Source organism: Xyrauchen texanus, chromosome 27, assembly GCF_025860055.1.
Source record: "Xyrauchen texanus isolate HMW12.3.18 chromosome 27, RBS_HiC_50CHRs, whole genome shotgun sequence".
Taxonomy (NCBI): domain Eukaryota; kingdom Metazoa; phylum Chordata; class Actinopteri; order Cypriniformes; family Catostomidae; genus Xyrauchen; species Xyrauchen texanus.
This window is the reverse complement of record NC_068302.1, coordinates 7,652,131-7,669,693: the sequence shown is the minus strand read 5'-3', so window position 1 is coordinate 7,669,693 and position 17,563 is coordinate 7,652,131. Positions and strand designations below refer to the sequence as shown.

The 17,563-nt window shown below is 39.3% G+C and overlaps 1 protein-coding gene across 1 annotated transcript in view; it reads left to right on the top strand.

Moving 5' to 3' along the window:
* LOC127621145 (prickle planar cell polarity protein 3-like) overlaps positions 1-17,563 on the top strand; it is a 77,289-nt gene that overhangs the window by 47,575 nt on the left and 12,151 nt on the right. Inside the window, exons 4-7 of the mRNA XM_052094633.1 lie at positions 5,637-5,750; positions 9,519-9,656; positions 10,338-10,541; positions 13,169-13,355. Coding sequence (XP_051950593.1) covers positions 5,637-5,750; positions 9,519-9,656; positions 10,338-10,541; positions 13,169-13,355 — 643 coding nt within the window. The remainder of the gene's footprint in view (positions 1-5,636; positions 5,751-9,518; positions 9,657-10,337; positions 10,542-13,168; positions 13,356-17,563) is intronic.

Genomic DNA, 17,563 nt, shown 5'->3' with positions numbered 1-17,563 from the left:
GTTATTAGTATAAAGTCTTCTCCATATTTCAACTTATTTTGGCCAATAACTAAGACCAGAAGAAACCTCCTATATATATATATATATATATATATATATATATATATATATATATATATATACAGTGAGGAAAATAAGTATTTGAACACCCTGCTATTTTGCAAGTTCTCCCACTTAGAAAACATGGAGGGGTCTAAAATTGTCATCGTAGGTGCATGTCCACTGTGAGAGACATAATCTAAAAAAAAAAATCCAGAAATCACAATGTATGATTTTTTAACTATTTATTTGTATGATACAGCTGCAAATAAATATTTGAACACCTGCCTATCAGCTAGAATTCTGACCCTCAAAGACCTGTTAGTCTGCCTTTAAAATGTCCACCTCCACTCCATTTATTATCCTAAATTAGATGCACCTATTTGAGGTCATTAGGTGCATAAAGACACCTGTCCACCCCATACAATCAGTAAGAATCCAACTACTAACATGACCAAGACCAAAGAGCTGTCCAAAGACACTAGAGACAAAATTGTACACCTCCACAAGGCTGGAAAGGGCTACGGGGAAATTGCCAAGCAGCTTGGTGAAAAAAGGTCCACTGTTTGAGCAATCATTAGAAAATGGAAGAAGCTAAACATGACTGTCAATCTCCCTCGGACTGGGGCTCCATGCAAGATCTCACCTCGTGTGGTCTCAATGATCCTAAGAAAGGTGAGAAATCAGCCCAGAACTACAGGGGAGGAGCTGGTCAATGACCTGAAAAGAGCTGGGACCACCGTTTCCAAGGTTACTGTTGGTAATACACTAAGACGTCATGGTTTGAAATCATGCATGGCACGGAAGGTTCCCCTGCTTAAACCAGCACATGTCAAGGCCCGTCTTAAGTTTGCCAATGACCATTTGGATGATCCAGAGGAGTCATGGGAGAAAGTCATGTGGTCAGATGAGACCAAAATAGAACTTTTTGGTCATAATTCCACTAACCGTGTTTGGAGGAAGAAGAATGATGAGTACCATCCCAAGAACACCATCCCTACTGTGAAGCATGGGGGTGGTAGCATCATGCTTTGGGGGTGTTTTTCTGCACATGGGACAGGGCTGACTGCACTGTATTAAGGAGAGGATGACCGGGGCCATGTATTGCGAGATTTTGGGGAACAACCTCCTTCCCTCAGTTAGAGCATTGAAGATGGGTCGAGGCTGGGTCTTCCAACATGACAATGACCCGAAGCACACAGCCAGGATAACCAAGGAGTGGCTCTGTAAGAAGCATATCAAGGTTCTGGCATGGCCTAGCCAGTCTCCAGACCTAAACCCAATAGAGAATCTTTGGAGGGAGCTCAAACTCCGTGTTTCTCAGCGACAGCCCAGAAACCTGACTGATCTAGAGAAGATCTGTGTGGAGGAGTGGGCCAAAATCCCTCCTGCAGTGTGTGCAAACCTGGTGAAAAACTACAGGAAACGTTTGACCTCTGTAATTGCAAACAAAGGCTACTGTACCAAATATTAACATTGATTTTCTCAGGTGTTCAAATACTTATTTGCAGCTGTATCATACAAATAAATAGTTAAAAAAATCATACATTGTGATTTCTGGATTTTTTTTTTAGATTATGTCTCTCACAGTGGACATGCACCTACGATGACAATTTCAGACCCCTCCATGATTTCTAAGTGGGAGAACTTGCAAAATAGCAGGGTGTTCAAATACTTATTTTCCTCACTGTATATATAATGTTTGTAATATAAACATAACATGTTTGTGTTTTTGACATTAGGTTTAGTACTGATATATTGTATTATATATTAATATACAGTGCATCCGGAAAGTATTCACAGCGCTTCACTCTTTCCACATTTTGTTATGTTACAGCCTTATTCCAAAATTTATTAAATTCATTATTTTCCTCAAAATTCCACAAACAATACCCCATAATGACCACGTGAAAGAAGTTTGTTTGAAATCTTTGCAAATTTATTAAAATTAAAAAACAAAAAGAATCAAATGTACATAAGTATTCATGGCATTTGCTCAATACTTTGTTGAAGCACCTTTGGCACCAATTACAGCGTCAAGTCTTTTTGTGTATGATGCTACAAGCTTGGCACACCTATTTTTGGGCAGTTTCTCCCATTCTTCTTTTCAGGACCTGTCAAGCTCCATCAGGTTGGATGGGGAGCGTCGGTGCACAGCCATTTTCAGATCTCTCCAGAGATGTTCAATCGAGTTAAAGTCTGGGCTCTGGATGGGCCACTCAAGGACATTCACAGAGTTGTCCCGTAGCCACTCCTTTGTTACCTTGGCTGTGCACGTTGTCCTGTTGGAAGATGAACCTTCACCCCAGTCTGAGGTCCAGAGTGCTCTGTAGCAGGTTTTCATCAAGGATGTCTCTGTACATTGCTGCATTCATCTTTCCCTCGATCCAGACTAGTCTCCCAGTTCCTGCCGCTGAAAAACATCCCCACAGCATGATGCTGCCACCACCATGCTTCACTGTAGGGATGGTATTGACCAGGTGATGAGCGGTGCCTGGTTTCCTCCAGACTAGACGCTTGCCATTCAGGTAAAAAAGTTCAATATTTTGTTTCATCAGACCAGAGAATTTTGTTTCTCATGGTCTGAGAGTCCTTCAGGTGCCTTTTGGCAAACTCCAGGTGGGCTGTCATGTGCCTTTTACTGAGGAGGGGCTTCCGTCTGGCACTCTAACATACAGGCCTGATTGGTGGAGTGCTGCAGAGATGGTTGTTCTTCTGGAAGGTTCTCCTCTCTCCACAGAGATATGCTGGAGCTCTGTCAGAGTGACCATCGTGTTCTTCACCTCCCTGACTAAAGCCCTTCTCCCCCGATCGCTAGTTTGGCCGGGTGGCCAGCTCATGAAGAATCCTGGTGGTTCCAAACTTTCATTTATGGATGATGGAGGCCACTGTGCTCATTGGGACCATCAATGCTGCAGAAATGTTTCTGTACACTTCCCCAGATCTGTGCATCGATACAATCCTGTCTCGGAGGTCTACAGACAATTCCTTGGACTTCATGGCTTGGTTTGTGCACTGACATCCACCGTGAATTTACCACAGGTGGACTTCAGTCAAGTTGTAGAAACATCTCAAGGATGATCAGTGGAAACAGGATGCACCTGAGCTCAATTTTGAGAGTCATGGCAAAGACTGTGAATACTTTTCTGTACATGTGATTTTTTATTTTTTTATTTTTAATAAATTTGCAAAGATTTCAAACAAACTTCTTTCACGTTGTCATTATGGGGATGTTGTTTGTAGAATTTTTAGGAAAATAATTTAATTAATCCTTTTTGAAATAAGGCTGTAACATAACAAAATGTGGAAAAGTGAAGAGCTGTGAATACTTTCCAGATGCACTGTATATATTGTCATCAACTGAGATATATATATATATATATATATATACACACACACTGGTGGCCAAAAGTTAGAAATAATCTACAGATTTTGTTGTTTCGTAAGGAAATTGGTAATTTAATTCACCAAAGTGGCATTCAACTGATCACAAAGTATAGTCAGGACATTACTGATGTAAAAAACAGCACTATCACTATATGAAAAAAGTCATTTTTGATTAAATCTTGACATGCCCAATTTCCAGCAGCCATCACTCCAACACCGTATCCTTGAGTAATCATGCTAAATTATTAATTTGGTTCTATTTTGCCATTATATCAAACACAGTTGAAAGCTATTTGGTTCATTATATGAAGCTTAAGATTGTCTTTGTGTTTGTTTTTAAGCTGACAGCTTCATTGAATTCTACCTGCTCAACACCAGTTTCATGTACAACAGTAAAGAAAAGACTCGGGGGTGCAGGCCTTATGGGAAGAATTGCAAAGAAAAAGTCACTTTTGAAACAGAAAAACAAAAAGAAAAGGTTAGAGTGGGCAAAGAAACACAGACATTGGACAACAGATAATCGGAAAAGAGTGTTATGGATCTTAACCACATTGAGCTTTTGTGGGATCTAGACCGTAATGTGCGTGAGAAGTGCCCGACAAGACAGCCACATCTATGACAAATGCTACAGGAAGAGTGCAGTGACATGTCACCTGAGTTTCTGAACAAACTGAAAGCTAAAATGCCAAGGATCTGCAAACCTGTCATTTCTGTGCGTGAAGGATTTTTTTGAAATTGTTTTGAACACTTTGAAATAGTTTAAGAAGTTCTGAAACATTTTTTGAAATTGTAATTGTACATTTCACGTTAATAAGGTCCTGTTTATACAGTGTGATCAGTTGAATGCCACTTTGGTGAATAAATGTACCAATTTATTTCCATAAGAGCAAAATCTGTACATTATTCCAAACTTTTGGCCGCCAGTGTATATTCACCCGATGAAGCATTTTAATATACATTTACATTCACCAGATTACTTTTTTGATTATTATTCACCAGAGATAAAGTTGGAGATGCAATTTGTGTGCCGATGGGGCACGTTTTTGTATACTCAAATTTTTCTGTGAATGCATGTTTCTGCAGATAACCGATATTTCCATAAGTAGCTATCGGCAATGATTAATCAACAAAAACTAAAAACCTCTCATTTTTACTGAGAAAAAAAAGAGAAAAAAATACTGAGTATGACAATAATTGTTTTGCAAGGTTTGTCGTCAAGAGAATGTTCACTCCTGATGTGAAAGGCTCCATAGGAATCGATTGTTTCTTCACAGTTAGCATTCATGCTGAATTTTGAGATTGATGTGAAAGGGCATTAAGGCTAAGATGGTATTTGTCAGAATTCTTAGTGTTCATTGTTTACTGGGTAGGTAGTCGACATTTTTGCTCTGAGATCTGCTCACTGTGAAGTATCATCCTCATACATACACAAGAGCTCACACAGTCTCCACTTAACTGCTCTTTAGTAATGCATTTCTATTATACACAGATCAATTGAAATTTAATATTTCATTAATGGCACTGTCAAGGATTGGGATATATTAGGTGCAAGTGAACAGTCAGTTCTTGAATTTGATGTATTGGAAGCAGGAAAAATTGGCAAGCATAAGGATCTGAGCGGCTTTGACAAGGGCCAAATTGTGATGACTTGACAACTGGGTCAGAGCATCTCCAAAACAGCAGGTCTTTTGAGGTGTTCCCGGTATGCAATGGTTAGTACTGACCAAAAGTGGTCCAAGGAAGCACAACTGGTGAACCGGCTACAGGGTCATGGGCGCCCAAGGCTCATTGATGCATGTGGGGAGTGAAGGCTAGCCCGTCTGGTCTGATCCCACAAAAGAGCTACTGTTGCACAAATTGCTGAAACGTAATGCTGGCCATGATAGAAAGGTGACAGAACACACAATGCATCATACCTTGCTGCGTATGGGGCTGAAATGCAGCAGAGTGCCCATGCTGACTCCTGTCCTCCACCGAAAGCACCTACAAATGGGCACATGAGCGTCAAAACTGGACCATGGAGCAATGGAAGAAGGTGGCCTGGTCTGATGAATCACGTATTCTTTTAGATCTTGTGGACGGCTGATGCGTGTGCGTTATCTACCCAGTGAAGAGATGGCAGCAAACATTGGGTTTTTTGGGACAGCACATCAGTGTGTGTATTTCTTAATTGTGTTTATGTTGAATGATGTCTATGTGTATATCTGCAGGTTTATCAATACTTCAGCTGTATTCCAGATGATAAGGTTCCATACGTGAACAGTCCAGGAGAACGATATCGCATTAAACAGCTCTTACACCAACTACCAGCCCACGATAGTGAGGTAAGACTCCTTGAACCTGTACACTAGTCTCTGGAATTGAATAGTTAATAATCCCAAACCCTTTTTCAAATTTCCTAGCCCTAAATCCTTAAACTCTACACTATAAACTGTATAGTCTGCTCTTAGACAATGATTCAAGAGGCATATTCAGAATGGGACACTAACATAATACTTGCAGCATATTGTGTGTATGTACTGTCTGCTATTTTTTAAAAACAGTATGTAACAGTAAGCTGTGGGCAACAATGGACATTTTAAACAGTACTACTCAACATTCTTTTCGCATGCCCTGTGACCATGTTGCTTGTTTAATCCAGTGGTTGATATCCTGTTATCATCTTGAAAAACATGACTTGTATTATAAGTCATGAAACTCTACATGGCGCAAACTGTTATCTGTAAGCCAATTACATAGAATCATGTTTTAACAAGGTAAACTGTATCTGGCACTGGCTCACATACTGTAGCTATCTTAGTTTGTAATTTCAAATAAATCCACAAATAGCTAGACTAAGTCTCTAGTTAAAAACACTCTGGGGTTTCCTAGTACCGATACACATAATGAGTCAGGTCACTAGTCATTTAAGCCATTCGGCCAAACTGGGCGAGTCACACATATAGATTTAGTTAAGTAGCATAATGACATTCGGCCAAGCAGGCCAAGGCACACTTATACAGCTGTGGCCAAAAGTATTGTCAGTGACATAAATTTTGTGTTTTGCAAAGTTTGCTGCATCAGTATTTGTAGATAATTTTTTCACATGTTTCTATGTGTGACGAGGCAGGCAAGGAATAAGGATCTAAAGGCAGCTTTATTAAACTGAAAAACACACAAGTTAACTTGGAGCAAAAGGAAAAGCAAAACACTGGGAATCAAGCACAGAACATGAAAGCTAAACATGCAAGAACTGACACAGGAAACGGGGAAACCAAGTTTATACAACTAAATACACAAGGGAACAAACAAGGGAACAAGGAACACCTGGGGAAACAATCAGGGAATGAGAAATAATCAGGGAGAATCAAGGAATAAAACTACAAAGGACTACAAAACTAACAGGAAACAGGAACTAAACAAGAATTTGAACATAAAAGTACAAAAACAAAAGACAACAGGGAATATGACAGAGCCCCCGCTTTAAGGAGTGGATTCCAGATGATCCAACAAGCACAAAAACAAAAAACAAATCGTCCATGAAGTGAAGGGGAAAACATGAGGCTTGGGGGGGGCACAAGGTGCAGACAGGCAGTCCAAGGGGGCACAAGGGGCAAGGAGAGCAGAGGAACACAGGCGGAGCCGTGGAGGGCTCTGGGGGTGGAGCCGTGGAAGTAGAGCCGTGAAAGGTTCTGGGGGCAGAGCCATGGAGGGCAGAACAGTGGAAGGCTCTGGGGGTGGAGCCGTGGAAGTCAAAGCAGTGGAAGGCGCTGGGGGTGGAGCCGTGGAAGGCAGAGCCTTTGGAAGCCTTTGGGGGCAGAGCCGTGGAAGGCTCTGGGGGCTCAGATGTCCCAAACAGTCGGAAGAGAGCTTCATCAGAGAACATAACTGTCCTATCCTTGTACTTCCTGCAGAATTTGAGTCTGTCCTTGATGTTTTCTTGAAGAGAAGTGGATTCTTTGCTGCCCTTCTTGACACCAGGCTATTGTCCAAAAGTCTTCGCCTCACTGTGCCAATATTGAGCAAGCTCCGCACTAGTGGTGACACGATTCCATAGCTGACTCCTCAGGAGGAGATGGTCCTGGTGCTTGCTGGACACTCTGGGACATCCTGAAGCCTACTTCACTGCAGTTGAACCTCTCTCCTTGAAGTTCTTGATGATCCGGTAAATGGTTCTTTCAGGTGCAATGTATTATTTGCAGCAATTTATTTGCATGTGTGGCCATTTTGATGCAAATCAATGATTTTTAGATCTTTCTCTATAGGTAACCATTGCTAACAAGAGCACAATGATTGGAAGCATTTCTTACTTTAAAGTTTTACCAATGACTGATCTTTTTCCTTGAAGATCAGTCATGAACTCTAAATGGTGCAAGCTGATTATCTGTTAGCCATTTGGCTCATTCACATGTGATGAGATAATCTAATCGGCCCGCATGGTGTAACCAGATAGGTCCTTTGACATGTAATAATTTAGCCAATTAGATTGCATACTCTTTCTTTGACTAACATTTAAATTGCTCAGCTTTGCAGATAAACCAGTTTCACTGCAGAGCAATGCAAGTTAAAAAAATAATTCTGAAACCCTCCTCCTCCCCAGCTTCATTGGTCTAGATTTGCTACAAAGGGATTATATGTATGTCTTATTGTGCAGTAGCATGTTCTACATGATCGATATACCATCTCTTGTATTTCTCTAATTGTGTAGCAGAAGCAGATTGTCCATTTGCTAACACAGAATGTCTGTGTATTCTCTAGCTGTAGCAAGTCTTTGTACTTGCTCTGCAGCAACAGCTTAACAGTTCTAGCCCCCAAGACCAAATCATATCAATATTTCATACACTCTTTAAAATGCTGAATCATTCTGAGAGTTGTCATGACTGAAATGTGGTTATTTGGCATTTTTGACAGTCTGATCACAATATAAGTTGAGAAAGACATTGTCAGAGCCAAAGACTTTTTGGCAGTGCTCTGACAAATGGTGCGGTAACATTGTCTGACACCCTGCTTGAGATCCTTTCCCGATACCCCTTTTTTCCCCCAGTCATTGTCTGTCTGTCTCTCTCTCTCTCTCGCTCTCTCTTTCCTAGCATTTTGTCCCGTGTAGGTGCAGGGTCAGCTTCATGATGCTACGCATACTGTATGTATATTTGATTTGGCACAAGTTTTATGCCAGATGCCTTTCCTGATGCAACCCCCAGTGGCTGGGGGACTCTCACTCACACACACACGGGGCAATTTAGAGTCTCCAATTCACTTAACCTGCATGTTTTTGGACTTGTGGGGGAAACCGGAGTACCCGGACCTATTTGAGCTGGGACTCGAACCCTGGACCTTCTTGCTGTGAAGCGATGGTGGTAACAAAAAAAGATATTGCAGTTGATATCGCTTCTGTTTAATTATCACACTGAAAATGGAAGGGCAAGACGAGCGCATTGCATTTTCACATTCTAACAAATGTAAAAATTATTTCTAAAATCATTTTCCATAATTGTTTTTGTTTTGCTCATGGCAACAGATAGACTTCACTATCAGCTTAAAAAATCTAATGTTTAAGGGCGCCTGCCCTACACACTAAGCTCCGACAGAGCCTTTGACGGATAGCATGAATAAATCAAATTGCATACCTAAAATTCTCATTGGTCAACGGATGTCTATGTCAGAGTGCATTGCAGCAAAAGTTTAAATGTTCTCAACTTTTGGTTGTATGACGGAACGTTACTTTCACCAACCGTTGCATTTTCCCTCTCCGTCCTTCTGACGCACCAACCAAAGTGAAATCAATGCATTCTCACATTTCTGTTACACTGTGTAAACTCTTGTGTGTAGGCACATAAACGGACATTCAAGTAATGTTGCGCTATCAATGTTTTCACCTAACATTATGAGAACTTGCATAATGTTGTACATAAATTTGTTGGAACGTTCCCTGTAAAATGGGATTATTTCAAGGTATTGCATTAATACAGAACATTTGCATAGCATGACTAGTATACAAATGTACCCAGAGTCATAATATTGTAAATACAATAGTGACATCCTAACAATCACCAGCACTGAAGTTTTGTGATTAGTAATATTGTGTGTGCATGTGTGTTTGTGTGTGTGTGCAGCCTCAGTACTGTAACTCTCTGGATGAAGAAGAGAAGAAGGAACTGAGGTTATTCAGCCAGCAGAGGAAGAGAGAGAATCTGGGACGTGGCATCGTACGACTTTTCCCAGTTACCATGACTGGAGCCATCTGCCAACAGGTAGAGAACTGTCTACTTGTAGAGTATGGCGTCAGCAATGCTGAGGTCATGGGATCGATTCCAAGGCAACAAACAAATCTGCCTGTTACTTTGGAAAAAGTGTAAAAATGATGCAAAATGCAAAATTTAAAATGCTTGTTTTTATTGTAACATCACATTGAAATGATGACTGACTGCTGCCTTGCCCAAGAAATTGTTCATAATTTGGTGAGTGTAAGCAAAGGAACGTCAGCTGAAGTATGCAGTGTAGACAGAACTGCTTGAGCCGAAGAGGCACTCATCTGGCATGTGGCTCCAGCCTGAGCAGTGTTAAGGCAGATATTTAATGTAACTGATACAACCGTATACTTTCATACACCCCTCTCCATATTTCAAGTGTTTTGCCACGTTTCAACACCAATAATGCAATCCAGCTGATAAGTAGCTGCCAAGAGGGTGTGACTTCATTGAGGAGAGGCAGTTTGTGTTAAATACAGACCTTGCCATCCAAAGTGGTATAAAATAGGATGTTTCTTTCTCATTCCTAATTAAAGGAATACATGTAATTTCAAACCCTTGTGACTTTTTTCTCAAGACTAATTTATGCAATGGAAAAAGCCAAACCTTTTACTCATGAACAAACTAAAGCGCGCGCTCTCTCTCTCTCTCTCTCTCTCTCTCTCTCTCTCTCTCTGGTGTCAGTGTGGCAGGCAGATCTATGGTGGTGATATGGCAGTGTTTGCGTCTCGGGTGGGTCATGGCTCCTGCTGGCATCCTCAGTGTTTCCAGTGTGCTTTCTGTAGCGAGCTTCTGGTGGATCTCATTTACTTCTATCAGGACGGACACATCTACTGTGGCCGACACCATGCTGAACGCATCAAACCCCGCTGCCAGGCTTGCGATGAGGTGACCGCTCAAGTCTCTCTCATATCTCTGTTGTTCCATTTGTTTATGGTTACATAAATTCTAAATTGGTTTTGGACCTATGGGCCTAGTGGTTTGAGTAAGTGCTCAAGACACATTGAGCCTTGGAGCTGAAATGTAGACACAGGGTTGAAGTCAGCCTGCAACTTGTACTGATCCCACAAAAAGCTGTGATTGGAAATCAAGGTTATTCCAGCAAATATAGATTTCTGAACTCTTCCTAAGTTAAAACAGTAGTATTGTGTTGTTTAAAAATGAATATAAACTTGTTTTCTTTGCATTATTTGAGGTCATAAAACACTGCATCTTTTTTGTTATTTTGACCACTTGTCATTTTCTGCAAATAAATGCTCTAAATGACAATATTTTTATTTGGAATTGTTATTACAAAAATTTTCATTTTACTCAAACACATACCTATAAATAGTAAATCCAGAGAAACTGATAATTTTACAGTGGTCTTAATTTTTCCCAGAGGGGTGTGTGTGTGTGTGTGTGTGTGTGTGTGTGTGTATGTGTGTGTGTGTGTGTTCCTATATCGAAATACCTTGAAAGGCTGCTCAGCAAGGAAGAAGCCATTGATCCAAAACTGCCATAAAAAGCCAGACAACAGTTTGCAAGTGCAAATGAGGACAAACACCTTTTGGTCTGATGAAACAAAAATTTAATTGATTGGCCATAATGACCATCGTTATGTTTGGAGGAAAAAGGGTGAGGCTTGCAAGCCGAAGAACACCATCCCAACCGTGAAGCATGGGGGTGGCAGCATCATGTTGTGGGGGTGCTTTGATGGAGGAAGGACTGGTGCACTTTACAAAATAGATGACATCATGAGGAGGGAATATTATGTGGATATATTGAAGCAAAACCTCAAGACCAAGAAGTTAAAACTCAGTGACAAATGGGTCTTCCAAATGGACAATGACCCATAGCATACCTCCAAAGTTGTGGCAAAATGGCTTAAGGACAACAAATTCAAGGTTTTGGAGTGGCCATCACAAAGCCCTGACCTCAAAACAGAAAATTTGTGGGCTGAACTGAAAAAGCGTGTGCGAGCAAGGAGGCCTACAAACCTGACTCAGTTACACCAGTTCTGTCTGGAGGAATGGGCCAAAATTCCAGCAACTTATTGTGAGAAGCTTGTGGAAGCTACCCAAAACATTTGACCCAAGTTATACAATTTAAAGACAATGCTACCAAATACTAACAAAGTGTATGTAAACTTCTGACCCACTGGGAATGTGATGAAAGAAATAAACTAAACTAACTAAAATAAATAATTATCTCTACTATTATTCTGATATTTCACATTGTTAAAATAAAGTAGTGATCCTAACTGACCTAAGACAGGGAAAGTTTTTAATGATTAAATGTCAGGAATTGTGAAAAAACGAGTTTAAAATGATTTGGCTAAGGTGTATGTAAACTTCTGACTTCATATGTGTATATACAGCTCTGGAATTTATTTTGAGACCACTGCAAAATTATCAGTTTCTCCGGATTTACTATTTATAGGTATGTGTTTAAGTAACATGAACATTTTTGTTTTAGTCTATAAATTACTGACAAAATATTGTCATTTAGAGCATTTATTTGCAGAAAATGACAACTGGTCAAAATAACAAAAAATATGCAGTGTTTTCAGACCTCGAATAATGCAAAGAAAACAAGTTCATTTTAATTATTAAACAACACAAGCATCTTGGCATGCTCTCTACCAGTTGTCAAATTGCTGTTTGGTGACTATATGCCACAACTGGTGCAAACATTCAAGCATCTCTGCTTTGTGGCTTGCGGCCATCTATCTTCCTCTTGATCACATTTCAGAGGTTTTCAATGAGGTTGAGGTCTGGAGATTGTGCTGGCCATGACAGGGTCTTGATCCGGTGGTCCTCAATCCACACCTTGATTGAACTGGCTGTGTGGCATGTAGCATTGTCCTGCTGGAAAACCCAAATTCTCAGAGTCTGGGAACATTGTCAGAGCAGAAGGAATATGTGTATAATATATATATATATATATATATATATATTATACCACTGCTATAAAGTGTCAACCAGTAGAGATAATTAACCATTTTAAATCAATGAACACTTTGATTTATAATAATTATAAAATATTATTATTATATATATTATTAAGAATTATAATAATAACATTTTTGAAATTAACTATTTATTATTAATGTTATAATAATAATAATAAACAAAATAATGTATAAATGAACACATTTAGTATATAAGTACTATAATATTTCATATCAATTATTTTAATTATTACTTTTATACTAATAATTACAATTCTAAGTATTATATCAAATTAATCAATTACTAATCAAGAAAACCGGTATGATTCATTCTAGAAAATATGTATCAATGCATTTGTAATGTAAATTTATTTGTGGTTTACTAAACTAGAATTTGTGCCCAACCTGATTTACATTAGCATCTTATTATAGTTTAGTTTTCTCATATTCATCTTTTTACATAATCTCCCACCGCACACGTTGCATCAGATACTTCGCGAGTTTGCATAAATTATTCTTATGAATAACATTTTTCACTCCACTACACAATGAGCACTATCTTCCTCCTCTTTTTGCTCATTAGATCATCTTTGCTGATGAATGTACGGAGGCAGAGGGCCGTCACTGGCACATGAAACATTTCTGTTGTTTTGAGTGCGAGACAGCACTCGGAGGTCAGCGCTACATCATGAAAGAGAGTCGGCCCTACTGCTGCTGCTGTTATGAGTCACTGTACGCTGAGTACTGTGATACCTGCGGAGAACATATTGGTGAGTATGCGAAAAAAAATGGCTGTATACCACCGTTTTCCTTAAAGGGGTCATATATAATATATTTTTTGTCTGTGTGTGAGCGTGTGTGTGTGTTTCATATTTAAGTTTTCATTACCCTTTTCAGCACTCTCTTTAGCACAGGGGTGCTCAAATTTGGAAAGCCGTGGGGCTGGAAATCAGAATCCCTTTAAGCCTCAATGGCACACTTTTTTTTTCTTAAAACATTTTTACATTTAGCATGTCAATGCTAAATATTTTATTTAATACCACATTGGCATATGTAATTTAACATGAATAAATTAAAATATTACATCTAGCTTAATTCTTTTAAATTTATGTGTCTTTGAAAAATAAAAACTGTGATATACATTATTATAATGATCATTCATAGGCCTATATTGTGTTTTTTCTTTTTTTTTTTTTAAGATCTACACTTTTACAAGTAGGCCAAATACATTTAATTGTTCCATGTCAGTGATAAAATGATGGAGAAAGGTGCTCTTAATGACATTTGATGTACAAAACAAACCCAGATTGGACTTCAAATCAAGTATTGTTCAGCCAATGTAAGGCACATTTATATTACCACAGAAACACACCAAATCTTAACTATCACCAAAATGCTGAATGAGAAGTTTTTGTCTGCAAGCACTTTTCATGGTATGTTAAAAGTGGTGCTCTGATGCAAATCATGAACGCAGCTTCACGATTGCTGTTGTAAAGCGGATAGCTACAGTCTACCGGCAGATACATTTTTTGGAGGATGAGAGTTTAAGAGCTTGTCTGTGAGATTGTCAACAGCCCATTGCAATGAATATGCAACCAATGGGGAAACTATTTCTTTCAATTAGTCAAACTCCCACTTAGACTTGGGAAATGTTTAATGTTACTTGAATGGGTGCAATTTTAGTGCATTTCTATCTTTATACTGTGGAAGGCTTTGTTTGGAAAATATTAATAATGAATGATATTGTTACATATTGTTTTGCTATCTTTCCTAAGATGGAAATAAATGCATTTTGACAAGAAAATAAGTATATTTGGTGTCAAATTTTAGCACTTATAACAAAATATGCAATTAATTGCAATTATCTACTACAAATTATGCAATTAATAGTGATTAAAAAATTAATCGACTGACAGCATTAATAGAAAGATGATGTGATCTGTTCTGTTGTCACTGTCAAAGATTTGGCACACTGGCTACGACGAGTGTACACACACACACACACACACACACACACACACACACACACACGATACAGTACCCTCAAAACAAGACAGATTTAACCAACACTAGCTCAAAGTGCTTCAATGAGAAATATTTACCATCTTTACCCTCTTTTCTGAGTTATTTTTAAGTTTATTACACAAATCACTAAAACCTTTATGTGATAACATTACGCGGGCCACAAAAAGATTGTTTGCGAGCCGGATGTTGAGTACCAGGTCTCTAGCAACTTTTAAACAAGAACTTAGACAATTAAATTATCCATGTTTTGCTGCTGCATCTTAAGAAACCCTCTTCCCATGTGACATGAGCAACAGTGTTGTTCGCTGTGCTCCAGTTCTCATACAGGTGAAACTCGAAAAATTTGAATATCGTGCAAAAGTTCATTAATTTCAGTAATTCAACTTAAAAGGTGAAACTAATATATTATATAGACTCATTACAAGCAAAGTAAGATATTTCAAGCCTTTATTTGATATCATTTTTATGATTATGGCTTACAGCTTATGAAAACCCCAAATTCAGAATCTCAGAAAATTAGAATATTACATGAAATCAATAAAAAAAAAGGATTTTAAATACAGAAATGTCGGCACTCTGAAAAGTATAATCATGCATATGTACTCAGTACTTGGTTTGGGCCCCTTTTGCATTAATTACTGCCTCAATGCGGCGTGGCATGGATGCTATCATCCTGTGGCACTGCTGAGGTGTTATGGAAGACCAAGATGCTTCAATAGCGGCCTTCAGCTCTTCTGCATTGTTTGGTCTCATGTCTCTCATCTTTCTCTTGGCAATGCCCCATAGATTCTCTATGGGGTTCAGGTCAGGCGAGTTTGCTGGCCAATCAAGCACAGTAATACCATGGTCATTGAACCAGGTTTTGGTACTTTTGGCAGTGTGGGCAGGTGCCAAGTCCTGCTGGAAAATGAAGTCAGCATCTCCATAAAGCTTGTCTGCTGAAGGAAGCATGAAGTGCTCTAAAATGTCCCGGTAGACGGCTGCGTTGACTCTGGACTTAATAAAGCACAGTGGACCAACACCAGCCGATGACATGGCTCCCCAAACCAACACAGACTGTGGAAACTTCACACTGGACTTCAAGCATCTTGGATTGTGTGCCTCTCCATTCTTCCTCCAGACTCTGGGACCTTGATTTCCAAATGAGATGCAAAATTTGCTCTCATCAGAAAAGAGGACTTTGGACCACTGAGCAACAGACCAGTTTTTTAGCCCAGGTAAGACGCTTCTGACGTTGTTTGTTATTCAGGAGCGGCTTGACAAGAGGAATACGACATTTGAAGCCTCAGTCCACTCCTTGTGAAGCTCCCCCACACATTTGAATGGCCTTTTCCTGACAATCCTCTCCAGGCTACGGTCATCCCTGCTGCTTGTGCACCTTTTTCTTCCACACTTTTCCCTTCCACTTAACTTTCTATTAATGTGCTTTGATACAGCACTTTGAGAACATCCAACTTCTTTTGCAATTACCTTTTGAGGCTTTCCCTCCTTGTGGAGGGTGTCAATGATGGTTTTCTGCACAACTGTCAGGTCAGCAGTCTTCCCCATGATTGTGAATTCAACTGAACCAGACTGAGAGACCATTTAAAGGCTCAGGAACCCTTTGCAGGTGTTTAGCTGATTAGAGTGTGACACTTTGAGCCTACAATACTGAACCTTTTCACAATATTCTAATTTTCTGAGATTCTGAATTTGGGGTTTTCATAAGCTGTAAGCCATAATCATCAAAATTATATCAAATAAAGGCTTGAAATATCTTACTTTGCTTGTAATGAGTCTATATAATATATTAGTTTCACCTTTAAGTTGAATTACTGAAATTAATGAACTTTTGCACGAAATTCTAATTTTTCGAGTTTCACCTGTATATGAGCTGTTGGTTTGCTGTTGTTCAATATCTTTTTTTCCATTAACTGCCCCATCCTTCAATAACAGCCCCTTTGCAAAGCCTGAATTACATTTTGACAGGATCACAAAACGATCTGCGCTGAAATGTGCTGGACAAACTGTTAAGATCAAACATTTCTGTGATGCCACAGAAATTGCAGAGGTTTTAATAGAACATTTAAGCTCCTATATCTCAAATGATCATGGATAATTTGATATGATATCCTCATGAGGTGTGGTATGCTGTTTATTACCACAGACAAGTACTTACTTTTGCACTTACATGAATTCTGTAATTACATGAATAATGTTGTAATTGTGTTTTTGAGATGGGACTATTTTTCTTTATGGAGGAACTTCTGGTCATGGGTCACACAATGTAATTCCAGTGGGTGGAGTTTTGAGAAGCATGTAAACAATACTTTACTGATTATGTCACATACTTTCTATATCCCTTGTGAAAGTTGCATTTTTTATGTTTATTTCAAGAGCTGTCCTCTTGCCCATGAGACTTCCATTCTAAATGTATTATTGCAACTGTGTTTTCCACTAATTCAAACACAAATGTATTGCCTGTGGCACTTAACAGTATGCTACAGATGTTGTCCATTGACATTAGCTCTGTTCAGACCTTAGTGAGCTCCCTACCAAGGCTGTTCCAAAAGGTAGGCAGCAAAATGATGCTGTTTTTTAAAACAGTGGTTCTCAATAAGTGACTTGAAATGATAAAAAATAAGTTAATACACTATAATGTAATATAATAATTAACTTGCTGTAATAATAAAAAAAATGCTTACATGCGGTCAGGTCACAGGGGCAGCAGCTCCAGGCGTTCCCAGGCCAGTGTGGAGATGTAATCTCTCCACCTAGTCCTGGGTCTTCCCTGAGGCCTCCTCCCAGCTGGACATGCCTGAAACGCCTCCCTAGGGAGGCGCTCAGGGGGCATCCTTACCAGATGCCCAAACCACCTCAACCGGCTCCTTTCGACACAAAGGAGCAGCGGCTCTACTCCGAGCTCCTCACGGATGGAATCTAATTGAGAGCTTGTGAAACTGAATCAAATAGA